At 37.1% G+C, this 16,014-nt stretch overlaps 1 protein-coding gene across 4 annotated transcripts in view; it reads right to left on the bottom strand.

Moving 5' to 3' along the window:
• SMARCA2 (SWI/SNF related BAF chromatin remodeling complex subunit ATPase 2) overlaps positions 1-16,014 on the bottom strand; it is a 126,578-nt gene that overhangs the window by 19,156 nt on the left and 91,408 nt on the right. For 3 of the 4 annotated variants that reach the window (XM_086628695.1, XM_086628697.1, XM_086628696.1), the window contains exon 29: positions 3,326-3,543. In XM_086628695.1, the coding sequence (XP_086484821.1) occupies positions 3,326-3,543 (218 nt within the window). Of the gene's footprint in view, positions 1-3,325; positions 3,544-5,346; positions 5,440-16,014 lie in introns of those variants that run through there. The other variant, XM_086628698.1, reaches the window with a different exon arrangement.

Below are 16,014 nucleotides of genomic sequence, written 5' to 3'. Positions count from 1 at the left end.
GAAGCGAGTCTTGTCAACTTAACATGCACCTCATCAACTCTCACACCAAAGGAGTCCAAACAGTCTGAGTTAAAGATTTTCACAGTGCCTCACACCTCTGTCCTTTTTCTCCTTTTTTACTACTTCCTTTATTACAGGGGAGACACCCCAAGTACCAGAATTCCAAGAAAGTAATGCAGTTAGGCTGCCAGTTAAGTCAAATCTCAGCATAAACACTGAAGTTTTCTCTCCTTCAATGTGTTCCTAGTTCTCTAGAAAGATCCAAAGAAATTCAGCTTGCAGCTATAAATTGCCCTGTAAGAGCTATTAAACGTATCACTAATGGAATGTTTCATTAAAATCAGTATCATGTTGGGATGTGGGATGGGAATAAAAGGAAATATGAGAGTTGCTGTACAGTACTGCATAAAAGAGAAAAATCTAAACAAAAAGCTTGAATTTGCACTGAGGTCATGACAGAAACAAACAGTAATCTGACCTCAATGCTAACTTCCACTGTGTTGCATGGAGTCCTTTAACTGGGGTTTCCAAGTAACTGAGTATCTACCTCTGAATTTCCTTTTCAAAGAATCATATGCTGCATTTCTCTACACTGAACATTTACCTTAAATGTTGCTACTTTGTCTGTTTAATCTTGTTTTGACCTTTATATAATAATTGTGCAGCTCAAACTTCAGTTTACTAGAGCTTATTGCTTGTATTACTGTAGCCTCTAGGTTTCCTAGAAACAGACAACTCTCCCTATTTTGTTGGATGCTTTTTAAATAAGGAAGGAAAGGATTGTACTTGTCCCCAAATGCCTACAACAGAAGTCAAATACAAGACAGGAAGGTATTTGTAGACTCCTTCCCTACACGTACAAGACACAAAATCGCCACACAAAAGCAGTCAACTGGTACTCCAGATTTTTGTGGGCACCATGGAAAAATGTTTTTTTTTTTTAAACAAAGATTTTAATAAGAACAGAAAAGTGGTTCTGTATTTACAAGGAGCTCTTCTCAAAAGCAAGGGGAAACATGAGATAAAGCACAGAGAGATCTATTAGTTTAGCAACATATTCTCTTGAATTTTTTGCCTGATGGCTTACTAACTGCAATAAAACTTGCTAAAGACTGCAAAACCAATTCTGACAAAGTAATTGAGGCCAAAGTCAGTTAGATTTTGGATGGGTATCAACGGATCACTTTTTGGGACACAATCAGCGTTCCATGGTCCAGATTAGCCCTCTGAACTTTGATAAAGTAGAGATGAAACATCTATCAGCACTGAAAATTTAAGCTAAAGACAAAGATGATTTCAAACAGTCAAATACTAAATACATGAAAACCCCTTTTTTTCCCCCAGATGAAGCTCATGGCCTACTTTCCTTCCAATTAGCCTGTCCCTCTATACTTGCCTCAATTGTCTTCACACACACAAAAGCCCAGAGCTGAACAAACATGAACTGTCAAAAAAGCTGACGGGTTCCAATGCCTAAAACCTACTTAGTTCTAAACCTGCAAAACCTGATCTAGAACAACCTTAACCCAAAAGATTTTAAGATACTAAAGCTTCCTGATGCCTAAATTCACAATTCTGTTCTGTTCCAACTTTCAGAGCATTGGGTGGCTTGATGCTAGCTCACAAACAAATTGGAATACAGGAACTCAGAACTCTTCTGCGTAGCTCATCACATAAAGAGCTCAGTTTAACAGGCATTTTTAATTCCTAACAGAAGAGAGCTCCATCCACTTTTTAAAGCGCAAATCAATTCTGTCTTGCATAAACGTGGGCTCCTGGGAGAGGGAATAGTATGTCTTGTCACTACATAATAGCACAGTGGTTAACTCGGTTGACAGAGATTAGATATGAACTTCCTGAGGTACAAACAACAGGCAAAAATCTTTAACTTCCCCAGTAACTATTAGTCACTACCAGTAGCTATGCTCTACTGGAGGCTAGCAGAAGTAACTTTGCTTGCTATTTTAAAAATGAGAAGTAGGTGCTCTGATCAGAAGTGCTTGGCTTCAGGAGAAGGCTCAAGGCCAGGGATCCAAAATGAGGAGATGCTTCCTTGCAGCCCCGACTGGACACCTGAACTTAAAACACTTCTCTCTCTTCAGCTGTTCTGTTAGCTGAGAGTCACAGCAAGCTGAATACACTGACTTTGTAGTCAGCTTCCTGCTCATCATGTTCATTGCTGTGAATCCTGCTCTGATGCAATAAACTTTTCCATGCATGCTAGAGAGAGCCCACAGACCACAGAATGCTTCATTTCAACAGTTACGTGCCAAAAAGAAAGGCATCACAACTCTGTGTGCTTTATCAGATACCATCCAAGTTAACTTTGCACAGGCAGTCCAGAACAGCAGCTGCAAAAAAGGAAGTGCAACTTGCCGTTTGAAGTCACAGACTAAAAGTTGTTTACATGCAAAAATTATATTGTTAACACTTCTGTGGGTCACCTAATGCAAATACTTCTTGATTTTCTATAGATGCAATCAATATTCACTTAGGTTATAATTGTTTCTTGTATGATTTCAGTAATTCAATGTACGCAATGAAGGGATAAGTACACAAGAAGGCTTTACTGGTTTTTTGGCAAATAAATTTGAGTTAAAAAATACAACTTTCTCAAACAAGTCTGATTCAAAGATGCTGTTAACTAACTCTCAATTTCTTCCTCATAAACCATAGGTGATTTTCAGTTTTAAAACCTGCAAAACAGAAGTCTTCAAATGACGTTTCAGATTAGAAGGGGTATTTTTTCCTCAAGTCCAGCTATTCAGCATTTTGTTATGCTGAAACTAGGGATATCTTGACAAACAGGCTTCCATCCCAGCTGTGGACAACATATCATGCTCAGTATTTCTACAGGTTTTCTTCTGGTAGCTCAGTCTCATGATATAAGCCCTGCATTTTGGGGCAGTCTTTCAGGTCATGGTGAGACCCATGTTAACTTGCATTAATAAATCTGCAGCCACATATTGAAAAGATTAATCTTAACACACGCTGCACTACTAAACAGAAAGAAAATCCCACTCAAGCTAAATGTTCTTATGCACACCTCCTAAGCAGAACAACTTCATTTCAAATCAGGAGCTCTATGCCTACTTTTTGGTTTTGTGTTTCAAGAGCTTCCTATCAGATGGGTCTTTAAAAAACACTCTACAAAGAGTGAGACTTACAGAATCAGGCCCTAAGTGGAATTACTTTTCAGAAATGCTAAGTCAGCAAATCTTTCTGAAGACTGAAAAAAAAATGAAGCCATTAAAAAACATAGAGAAAGAGATCAACAGAAAGGGATAGAGCACACGCAACAGACAGAGACTATCTCCAAGCTCACCTATCCTTGTAGTTTATCACAGTATCAATGATAGCATTCATTTGTTTTGTCAGTTTGGGTGGGTTGGGTGACAACTTCTCTGCGGGAGGTCTGCCTCTTCTTTTCTTTGCTTTCTCTCCATCCTCCTTCCCAGAATCTTTATCCACATTTCTTCGTCTCTTCCGTTTTTTAAGCCGAACTTCCTCTTCCATTTCTTCCAAATTGCCGTCTTCAATTGCCTGACAACCATGGATTCAAAAAGTATGATTTTTCAACAAACCAGATATTGCGAAGAGAAATAACAAACTGTATTTGAAAACAAAAACACAACCCTACAGGATGCAGGTAATTCAACTCAAAACATTCAGCTTACTTATAAACAAGAGTACAACAAGAAATTGAGATACTGGCAATCAAAGAGACAGTAAACATTAACTTCTTCTAAGAATCCCCTATCATCTAAATAGATGCATATTTATCTAAACCTTGAACTCCACATCAACTCAGTTTTCACACACAACAATGGCCTGAGGTACTGTGACAGTAAGTGTACAACAAACATTTATTCGTTCACGTCAGTGGCAGTTCTGGCTTACGTAGTTCCATGCAAAACAGACTTTGATATCACATGGTTTTCAAACAGGACAGTCTAAACTGCGCTCGGCTCCCCAAGCCAGATCACACACGGTTCTTCATGCACACAAATAACACACAGACATTTTTTGCAGTAATGACTCAACTTGTCTTCCAAATAGTTTAAGCAACTTCCAAATCGCCTAAGCAATAAAACCATCTCTAAACCATATCATTTTCTTCTAGAATAGTAACCAACAGGCAGAAGCACTGACAGTACAGTGTTTTACTGTAAAAGGCACTCATAAAATGGGATTTAAAAAAACCCAAACAAAGCACCAAACTCCACACACATTCACAAACAACAAACACAGGTTTCAATTACCTGGATGTATGCTTTTAACCAGACCCAGCAGCACTATGCAGAGGGATAAAAAAAATTGCAACAAAAAAACAAACTAGGAATAAAAGGAACCTGTTCACACAATGACTATCAGACCCATGTGATAAAGCAAGACATTGAACTTTTCTTGATTTGGGAAAGCCAACAAAAGAAAAGAAATAAAAATACTGGGTCATAAGAGAACTGAAATGACAAACAAAACAAAAATAAAACCACAAAAAAAAATCTTAAAAGTAGACTTTCTGATTAATGCTTTCTCAGAACATAACTGATGTTGATATTTGTCCCTTTGCCTCTCAATATTGCCTTGAGTACATGCAAATGCTAATCAATCCTTTCTCATAGCTGAAAGAGCTCTAATCATAAGGCAATTACCTTCATTTCTCCACAGCACCAAACATGGCTAATATTTATGATCATGTGAGCATAACAATCAATATAAAAAGAGTGATTACAGCCCAGACATAATTTTTCTCAATTGTGTACAGTGTCTCTTGAAAAACATTTCGTGAACAAAACCTGATGCACAACACAAAACAACCTGGCATGTTAAAAACACCAGTGGGATTTCAAAATCTGTTTCCTACGCATCCTCCGATGTGCAAATCCACAGAACAAACACGAATGCAGAATCCTGAGGGACAGCCTGAAACCAGGCCTTAATAATCAAAAGACAATTTACATCATGCTTCCACAGCGTTCAGATAACCACTATGAAGGAGGCTTGAGATCTGATGAGTAAGGAAGAAAAAAGGAAAAAAAAAAAAATCATAATCTGCACACAAACTCATTAATATTCATTTGGATAAAGCAGGACACCCACTAAAACCACTGCAGCTAATGAAGATTAAGAAAAGGAAATTTCTCTGCATTTCTTGGAAGCTAGAAAACCTAATAATAAATACAGCATGCAAGGCTGTCAACAGTTAATGTCATTGCTCTCCTTAAGCACTCAGTTGTACACCGAAACACGGAGAACACCGACTTTTGATGTGTTACACACCTACACATGCCTGTGATGTAGTTCTACTGAATCTTCAAGACGGCAATGAAAAAGGATATTTACCTTACCACTATCAGCAGGCCGGCTATCGGAAATCACAGTTAGTGGGGATAAAATTAACAAGCCAGCAAAGCAGCGAGCTGCTAGTCTCTTCATCAGCTGATCAGGAAAAAAAAGAGAGCTGGGGAAAGGCTATGTTTTCATACACAAGTAATTTTATTTTACTGAAAATTTAATACTGAAAGGATTGTGGATACTCAAATCTGCTGTTTCATTCTACGTACTGCAAGGCCCAAAGCCTTCCTCCTTCAGCCTGCTTTAATATTGACAACCACTTATCATATTTCTCCCCTTATTATTCTCGGCATTCAGATTAGATTTTTAGCTGGGCAGTTACGGATTCTTGTTAGCGTTTTAACAAGACAATTAGACAATTTCACGTGTGATTTTAAAACTGAAATATGTTGCGTGCATTATAAAAATGTATTTATTACAGAAAATGTGTTCCTATTGCTCCACTGTGAACATCAGGTTTTAGTTACTTAAACTGATAAAAAAAATCTACTCTGATTTACAAGAAATTAAAAAAACAAACAAATCAAACCAAGTTACAATTTTGTTAACTTTGATAGCATTTTGTTGTCTTTCAGAAAACTGGTACTCATTTAACTAAAATATATTTATATTTTTGTTTGCTTGACAAATTTTCTATCACCAAAAAAATGACAGTGAACAGAGTTTACTAGCATCTCAGTTTAGAATTCTGCATAAAATTCTTGCTTGGAGTAGGTAGTATTTTGGAAAAAAAATATCACGACAAAGAAAAGGTAAAAGTAAGATTTTTTTTTTAACATTACATATAGTAACGCAGTAAAGACAAAAAAAACCCCAAAACACAAGGAAACTAACATATACTCTTGCACTCTTAAAATTAGTGACTAGCAGAGAGTAAATTAATTCTTAGCACACTACAGATGTATAAACAAGTATTAAACAGTCTACTTAGCTAATATCAATTGATTACTATACTGAGCTTTTAAAATTTATATGCATTAACGTAAACTCGGATGAATTTTCCTTAATTTAAGACTTTAGTGACACCACCTGAAAATCAGTGTGACAATACCTGCAGTCCACAAATGTTATTGTGACTCCTAACATTAGCTCTCAAGAGGCAAATTTATGTTTTGTATATAAACGGTAACATTTAAACTGATATGATTTATGCTGCCTTAAAAGATGGCTTAAAACTGTAACATATAAATCAATCATCAGCAGAGATATTAATGCTCTGTGGATATGTCCACACATATGATTCATACATGTGTGCATGAGTAGCAAAATATTTATTAAACTAATTAATCTGGCTGAGCTCTCTCTTAGAAAAGCTTATTATTCTAGGGCTGAAGAGCCACACCAAAGAGAATATCCTTCCAAACATTTACCAGTACAATAATGGTACAAATCCCAGACACAAATCTCCAGTTCCTGACAGATGATGGGCTGTTCGAGAGTGTAAGATAGCACACAGACATCTCCCATGCTCAAATATCTCTGGATTAGTAAGGTGAACAGCAAGGGAGTCAAGAAAAATAGTACACAAATAAAAAAATTAACACTTTCCTTCCCTTAAGGAAACAGGACAAAAGAGTAAAATAAAGTTTGGAGACTTCATTTTTTGAAAGCAAGCTGTGAAAATTTTATGTCAAATTTTGCAAAGGTTTGAGCACCTCATGAAAGGCAGAGATGCCAGTGGAAGTATGAGGACCTAACGTCAAGTCCGGTACTGACAAAAATCTTCTTGCTTTTCTGAATCTAATTGCTATATCCTGGTCCGTGTACACCGAACAATTTCCTTTTAAAGAGCTAAGAGCAAATAGGCTTCCCAGGGCACCAGAATTTTAAAACAGAGCATACTGACTATAGATTAAAGAAATCATAGAATCATAGAATGGCATAGGCTGGAAGGGACCTCAGAGATCATCTAATCCAACCTCCCTGTCATGGGCAGGGACGCCTCTCAACTAGACCAGGCTACTCAAGGCTCCGTCCAACCTGGCCTTGAACACCTCCAGGGAGGGGGCATCCACAACCTCTCTGGGCAATTCATTCCAAAGTCTTACCACCCTCATACTGAAGAATTTCTTCCTCAGATCTAATCTAAATCTGTTCTCCTTCAACTTAAACCAATTTCCCCTTGTCCTATCAGTGGACACTCTTGTAAAAAGTCCCTCCTCAGCCTTCCTGTAGGTTCCCTTCAGGTATTGGAAGGCAGCTATTAGGTCCCCCCGAAGTCTTCTCTTTTCCAGGCTGAACAATCTCTCGCAACCTGTCCTCGTAGCAGAGGTGCTCCAGCCCCTGGATCACCTTTGTGGCCCTCCTCTGAACACGCTCCAACGAATTTGTGTCTCTCTTATGGTGGGGACGCAGTATTGAAGGTGGGGTCTCACAAAAGCATAGTAGAGAGGGAGAATCACCTCTCTTGACCTGCTGACCACGCTTCTCTTGATACATCCCAGGATGCAGTTGGCCTTCTGGGCCGCATAAGCACACTGCCAGCTCATGTTGAGCTTCTCATCTATAAACACCCCCAAATCCTTCTCTTCCGGGCTACTCTCAACCCACTCTGTGCCGAGTTTGTATTTGTGCCTAGGATGAAACTGTCTTCCTCCTAAAAGAAGTGTTGCCTTTGATCCCCACCAAAAAACCCCAGAAGTGGATTTTTCAGAAGACAAGTTAACTTCTTAGACAGCTGGCCTGCCTACTGCTGCTTGCAATTGCATTTTCCTCTTCGTGAAGGAAAATAGCTATTTTGAGGTGGAAGTATTCTTAGTGAACATGGATACAGCTAGAGGAGCAACACAGAAATGGAAACTCTTTTATTTCTCCATTTGAAGAGCAGGACCTTATGGACGCATTCTTAACTTCCTGAGAGCATGACACAGCACCAGAACTGAACACTTTTCCACTTAAGAATTACGGACCCAAATTAACACTAAGAGCTACAGCTCTGAGTTTTGTGTCACAACTGCTTCTGCAAGTCAACACTCTCTGTTAGTCTTGTACTAGTTTTAAATTCATTTTACAGGAATCAGGTAACTCAAGTGTGGTCACACAGTGAATCAATGATGCTGCTCGGCATAAAATGAGTTTTCACGTCTGAGGGCTGTCGCTAATATGTAGATGACACAACATTGTAAGACATAGTTATTTTTCCTTTGATTGAGGTAACTATAATATTGTTACGAGAAAGTTAAGCCATAATGAAAGCTATTGCTACTACTCACAGTTAAAGAAACTGTACATACAAACCAAAAGTGGTAGGGACCCATGTAATAAAGTCTATTTGATAATGCTGAAAATATGTTCAGATCAAATGGGAAATGGGCACAGAACATGAGACCTCTTCCTGCATCCTTCTCTGATTTTATCTTAATGAAACGAACATTAAGATAGCTTGCCCTCTTTCCTTCAGATATCAATGCCCTGTGTCTCTCCAACCTGCAAAGTTAGAAGAGAGCTCTTGTCACTAACGTCACCATGCGAACAGATTTACTATCATACCAGTTAAACTCTGTGTTTCCATAGGAAGCATATAAACCATAAGCAAACACAAAAAGAAGTCAGCTTCCCAACTGCCTGAGCTTAAATACTAACCCAATCACACAAAGTTTCCAAAAGAATTAGCTTTTCCAGGAACAACAAATAACTCACCTGGGCATGGTACTGACTACTGGCCAAAAGGCACTAAGCTTAAGGGCTGTTAAGCACTTAAAACCAAAATACACGTCAGTAATGCAGTAATGAAAAACTGATGACTGCCTTGCAAAACGAAGTTCCCATTTACCAATTTGGAAGAGAAGAAAGAAGTAAAAGAACCCTACAAAAGGCTAATAACAAACATCAAAAGCACTAAAATGTCGACTACCAATTTCTTTCTCTCTTCAGCGTAATCCTTCAAGTTCTATACCAACATTCCAAGAGAAATTCCATTTCTTTTTTCAGTCTTGCTCTATTTGAAATCCTAACCCTTTTTTACATATTTGTTCTTGAATGATATCTGACAATTGGTGAAGACTTCAACATTCCAGCCTGAAGTTCATCTTCTCCAAAAGATCTCTTCAAAATCCAATTCTCCTGCTTAGTTTCTCAACAGTGACACTCCTGGAACTGTTTCTAATTTCCACACTTCAGAATTATTTCTTGGCTCTCTAGTGCAAGTTTCCTTACATTGTCACTAATTATCTCTTGCTATGCTGCAGCACAGAGGTCAGCATATTACAGGTAAAGACTGTGAAGAAGAGCGCCACAATACTCAACAATAGATGAAAGGCTGTAAGATATTCTATCAACAGTGCAATGACTAAATACTTGAAGATAATTATAAGGTTGATGAAGAGTTATTTTAACTGAATTTCCTCTCCTTGCTGGATAGTGCTGCACAACAGAACTACCAGACCAGTTTTGCTGGCACTATACTAAAACAGAGTATGGATTAAAATCTGCCAAAGGCAAAGAATTAGTTTTCCTTTGCTTTCACTGCTGACTCGTTCTCCTTCACAGGAGAAGGAATATTCCAAAAAGCCTCCATCCAGCACTTAAGTAAAACCAAAAGTATTGTTTTTTTTTAAAAAAAAGCAAACAAAATTCAATTATTGTAAAAACACATGACCTAGTAACAATCTTCTCAGATATGCTGAACGTCCACAAAATAAGAAAACTGAGTCCTTCAGCCGTATGGCCATGAGTCAGGGTCTGAATCTTCACATTGCTTCTTTTTGAGAAGCAGGAGAAGATAAGATTGTTTTCTGTTTTGCAGCTGAAAACTATTAATAGTTGTGCAATTATTTGCACAGAAACTCCAGGTGCCTATATTTAATGAGACATTAAGGAAAACAGTAATGCAAATCACAAATAGTTTTTCCTTGCATTTTGATGATTTTTTGATGATTTCGACTCATGCCAAAAAGATCTGAATGAACCATGCAAGAATACACTTAGCTTTAAAGACAAATGGTTCTCAATCAAAGCAACAGAGTATAACATTTTTAAAAAAAAAAGGTATCTATTTAAAATATTTATAGAGTCAAAGCTTTTATCTTTGGTGTTTTCCTTCTGTCTGGAGAAAAATATTTCAGATAAAATATCCTAATATTTAATATTAATTTAAAATATCTTAAGCTTAATCTTTAATGTGACAATTACTCAGTAAAGCATCATGCAGAGTCAGCACCAATAAACTTGCACCAAGATACAGCAAACTAAATTGGCAAGGACATAAATTTTCTTGTGTTCAAAACTGAAATCTATTGAAAAAAAAAAAAATCAATAATTAGTCTCATTCCTCTCTCCCTCAAAAGGCAAACAATGATTTTAAATGAAACGACCCAAACTGTTTTTGCACCTATGAGCTTTTCACGAACTTTGGGGACAAAGAGACTGAGGAGTACAATAACTACCAATGCTAACAGGACCCACAGTCTGCTCAGGGAGCACAGGTAAAGTGCTCCATTGTGGGGAAAGGAACTGGATAATAAAAACAAACAACTGTATCATGCTGACTATAGAGATGCTTTGCTTAACCAATCAGAGCACTGAGAACATATATACTCAGTATAAGACAACAATGAATGCGGAACTACCAAAAATCATGACTGTTCTGTGGTCTACAGCTACTCAGCCACACTCTTAAAAGATCTACAGAACTCTAATTGTCTTCTGCAGTTTTCAAAAGTGCAATTTACCTCTCCCATTTGACATACAGCTGTGCTTTATGTCTTGTTAAGAACATTTAATTTGAACAGTCTCTTGACCAAGTTTGACCAAGCAGCAGAAGCAGAGGGAAAAAACATCCAAACAAATTCTATACCAGAAGCTATTGATATCAACCCCTTACTCTTTATCACTGAACTGTTTTGTTGTGGTGGTTTTTTTGTTTGTTTGTTTGTTTCCCAAGTCTTCTCCCCTTCTTTTTAGAAAGCTAGATCACCTGCTAAACAACTCATCACTTGGAGTGATAGTCTGTTTCTAAACACAGTGAAAAAACTCTCTTATTCAAGACTGGAGGACAATATTTGTGAAATACTGCACATGAAATTTGCCAGATGATAAACAAACATATTCTGAAAGGGATGTTATAATAGCAGTTCTGAACTAGATGGTGTCCTGTGTTTTTCAGATTGCCTTCAGATTGCTCAGAACTTTACAGCATATTGATGACTCAAAAGAGTAAACATTAACACACTAGCATTGGAAATAGTTGCAGGTATTTTTGGAAGTATGCTTAGAAGCAGTATGTACGGACTGAATGAGATGTAACTAACTTGAGAGACACTGTGAGACTACCACTTATGAAAATACTGCAGGCAAATCTGTGGGGAAAAAAATAAGCTTTACAACCTCACAGTTGTAAAGGAATACACTTAATGTGACCAAAGCCATCTTTCAAGACTGATTTAGCTGAATTAATTTAGTTTGTAATTGTAACTCAAATAACTAAACCACAACAAAACAGGAAATAACTATGATTAAGTCATGGTGTGTGTGTTTTTTTAAGTTAATATAAGTTTTTTTCTATACATACTTGCTTTTTAACTTGTCTGGAGAAAATGAACAATTGTTTTATATGCATTTAGTATACATGAAGATACTATTCAGTTGATATAATTGAGATGTATAAAAATGGCAATTTACTTTTGAACATTCACTTTTGTCTACAAGATTTATAAATAACACTATTCAGTCGTGAGTTGCTTCACTTTTTCTTCTGTACAGAAGATCCTGATTTCTTCAAGTCTCCCTTGCCAGAAGCAAATCAGATAAAAAAACAAAGATGAATTGTAAGAACCTCTCAACAAGCTTGATAAGGACAGTAAAAGTTTGGATTTTTTTGATGCAGGTGGCAACAGGTGGCAACAGGTGCCAAAGGCTTGCTGAAGTAAAATGGATGAACAGGAAATGCAGGAAAACTTCTGACAGGAACTCGAGTAGGAAGCATTTTATTTCACAGAAGGGTGCTGTTTAGGAAAGAGAGCTCTGACTGCCAACAAATCTTCCTTGGTACCTGCTGCAGTCTTTCCATTTGTGAATGATCTATTACATGCAATTTTCCCCAGCACTGAAAAACAGTTGATGGAAGATACATGTTTCCTGGCTTCAAATCCAGAAGCAATCCATCCTGAAGTAAAATCTATTATGACAGAGATGCCTCGTTTTTTTTTCCCCTTTGTCTTGTTCAGTATGATGGAGATGAGTATGTTTGTTGCATGGACAGGATTCTGGAGCATTTATTGCCTGTTTTTTTCAGTGAGGAAGAATGGAAGGGGAAGGGTGTGGTGTTTTTTGTTTGTTTGTTTTTGTTTGTTTGTTTGTTTGTTTGTTTTTTAATGAATATTTTCTACCTGACTTATACAGAATTCTGACTCATGGAAGCCTACTTCAGCAGTGTAGAGGACAGTACACTGACAAAGGTTTTGTGAGACAATCGGTACTCCAGTTATGCTTTTTTTCTTAACCCAATACATTATATTCCCTAGGAGAGGGGGCAAGAAAAATTAATTGCATGAGAAAACTACCTTTTCTGAGGGGTGCTAGGGGGAGGTGGGAGAGATTACTTTTCTCACTTTTTCCTAAATTTCTTTAAAATAACAAGCTTGGAATTTAGTCAACAGCATAACATTTTTGCGTTCTACAACAGGAGGTGTTCTGTTTTCCTTGGCATCTCAGTTTACAAGAAAAATAAAGTTGAGGTTGTTACGGCTTAGTTTGCACTATGGGTTTCACTTCCAGATCTTCCTTCTTTGGTCTAAAACAAATCTTTTACTGGAGGGATGTTATCACTCTATTGGCCTTCTGAGATTAATTTTTTCTTCTACTTTTAATGATTCGCTAAAACAATTGATTAATTTGTTTAGAACTTATGAACAAAGTTTAAGACAATTTAGTAGTATTTCTGGTAACTTCATTCAAAGACCATTGCCTCCCTTTTCTTCTGAGACCCTACTAATTAAATCAGAAAGATATCTGGTATAAAGACAGGGTTTATACCCTCACCAGATCAGTCCTTTGGAAAGAAACTGTAGTCTTGGTCTTTCTGGAATCACATTTGCTTCCAGTGAATCTAGCTAACACTTGCAGTGACAGATAATTTTTCCATGGTAAAAATAAATTTGACTATTCTAAGCACTAGATAAAGGTAAATAGACAGGACCTACTCTCGTTCTTCAACACACCCAACAGCAGGATACCATATCCTAACAGAAAGGTTCCTATAAAGAAAAAGCTGCCTTTTCTCCTACTATGTAAACAACACAGCTGAGGACTTTAACACAAAGGGATGATTAGCAGATTTTCAGTGTGAAATCACTCATTTTGAAGCCAAATCTCTAGCCTTAGAATAAGTGAATTATTTGGCTCCCAAGTGATGCCATCTAATTGCTAAGAAAAATATTGAAAGTGTTTTCTTTTTCATCAACAGATTAACAAAAGGCTTCTGTTTTACAGGTGAGCATAAATTTTATGTGTGACCCGAAACATTACTGTTCCTAGTGATGATACAAGCTTAGAGTACAAAGCCTAACTTGGCATTTTTATGCATGTCAAAGTAAACTCAGCTTCTGCCAACAGTCACACCATTAAGTACTTTCCTTCGTATGTTCTCCTTCTCCCTTATATTTAAGTCGATTCACATATTCTCAAACAGATGTTTTTTATTCCAAGTTTAAAATGTGGAAGATAACCAAATGGGAGCAAAATGGAGATAACAAATTCAAAACAGAACAGAACAGATATCTTGCATAAAACAAATATCATGAAAAAAAAAAGAGAACAGCTTTCAGAAACCATTATAGTTTCATTATTTGTCAGTAGATGCTTATAGGATCTCTCATATCTACTTATTCACAGAAAATGGCTTAATAATTTTTCCAATAGCATGGGAAACTGGTTACAGAGATCTCTCACTATTACTGCAGGTACTCTGAGGCAATCAAGAACTGGAAGCATGCAATGTAAAGATAGTATGAGATGAGAAAAAGAATGGCAAGAGATTAGATTATTTGCTTCCTATGCCGATAGAGGAAAATATTTTACTCATAGAGTGTGTTTAAGGAATAAACAGTAGAAGCTAGACCTTTAAGACAATTCCAATATAGTTTTTGAATAACTTCACAGAATTTGGAGGAAGATAGTATGAAATGAAACTAAGCCAAACTTTGGACAACTTGCTGAGAAAGCTAAGTTATATGTATCCTTTATGTATTTTATAACAAAACAGTATTTTGTGAGGCTAACTTTGAGCAGCGATGCAGCCAGTTCCGTGTTTTCAAGCTGCTTCTAAAGTTGCAGTTATCAGGCCGTAGCAGGACTTACAGTAGAGCTTGACCCTTTAATATGCATATCACCCTAAAAGTAAAAATCTAACACGAACAGTATTTGCCTAGAAGGCCATTTTGGTCATCTGGGATAAACTGCAAAGCAAATCACAGTCTGACAAGCAAAAACTACTACCTAAGCAAAGGCTAACTGAAGAACATGGGGAAGATTTTTGTAAAGGCAATGAGGCTTAAGAGGAAGTGAAGTTTCTCAGAATAATGTGTAATGTAGTATAAAGGCATATATGAAAAACTAAAGCAAGGCTGTAAGGAGCAACAAAGTTCTATGGTTCTGAGTATGAAATCCAGCTAAAAACATTTTATTACATTGTTGGTTGTATATGTAAGGGACATCCATTAAACCGTAATTTGTAACAATTCAAACTTGAAAATTTCAGAGTACAGGATGAAATTACGGGCTTATGATTTTCCTTTTTTGAAGTTAAAATTCCACTGCTAGAGTAAGGAAGTAACGTCATTCTACTCATCAAGCAGAGTACCTCAGAATGACTCAGGAAGCTGACTGCCTAAGGCCTTCCACTCATGACATGACTAAGGACAGGCTAAGCAATTTTTGAGAAGTTCAGTCTGAAACTTTCCTCTTCTTCCACATTTGCTAAGTTAGTACTTCCGTACTAGTTCACATACAAGACGAGACAAAGGACGTTAAGTTGCGTGTTTCTATAGAAGCTGCAGAGCTGTGCGTACACATACTGATCCATCAAAAGGATTACTTTTGCCTGTCGTGCCTGCTGCATGGAAAACATAAGTGTGACGTTTCTCATCACCTGCTCAGGTCTGCCTTCAAACAATGGCACTTTACAATAATGGTGTCTCAATTTGCTTCTTATTACAAGGGAAAATATTAAATGCTTCTCTTTTTGCAAAGTGCATACATACTTTGGCCACAATACATGCTTGGAAAGATATGAGTAACTTCTTACCCATGTTGTAAACGCGAATCAACATAGGAAAAATTACTGCCTCTATTCAAAAGTTTGATAGGTGACAAAGGGTCACCTACTGCTTATGCCCTGTCATCATTGCTGTCAAGGGATGTCAGAAAACATAGCAATAGAGTGAATCCAAGTATCAAAACGCTCACAGCTTCTCTTTCTCTTGCCAAATGCCCCTAGCAACAGCAATGTTTTAAACTTTTAATGCAGGCTCTCATTTTGTGAAATATTTAATAGTTGTTTGGGTTTCAGTTTTGGAAGTAGAAGAGTATTTTTCAGGCATGTTAACTACAGGGCCTAATTTTTTCATGCAAAATTTTGAACTTGAAACAATAGTAATATAACAAAGTCTGAAACCCAGGGTTTTAACTCATGGTTGCCAGGCTATACAAATTTGGTATGTC

The sequence above is a fragment of the Tauraco erythrolophus genome, chromosome Z (assembly GCF_009769465.1).
Source record: "Tauraco erythrolophus isolate bTauEry1 chromosome Z, bTauEry1.pri, whole genome shotgun sequence".
Classification (NCBI taxonomy): domain Eukaryota; kingdom Metazoa; phylum Chordata; class Aves; order Musophagiformes; family Musophagidae; genus Tauraco; species Tauraco erythrolophus.
Note: the sequence above shows the minus strand (reverse complement) of the source record. Positions and strands in the feature narration are given on the sequence as shown.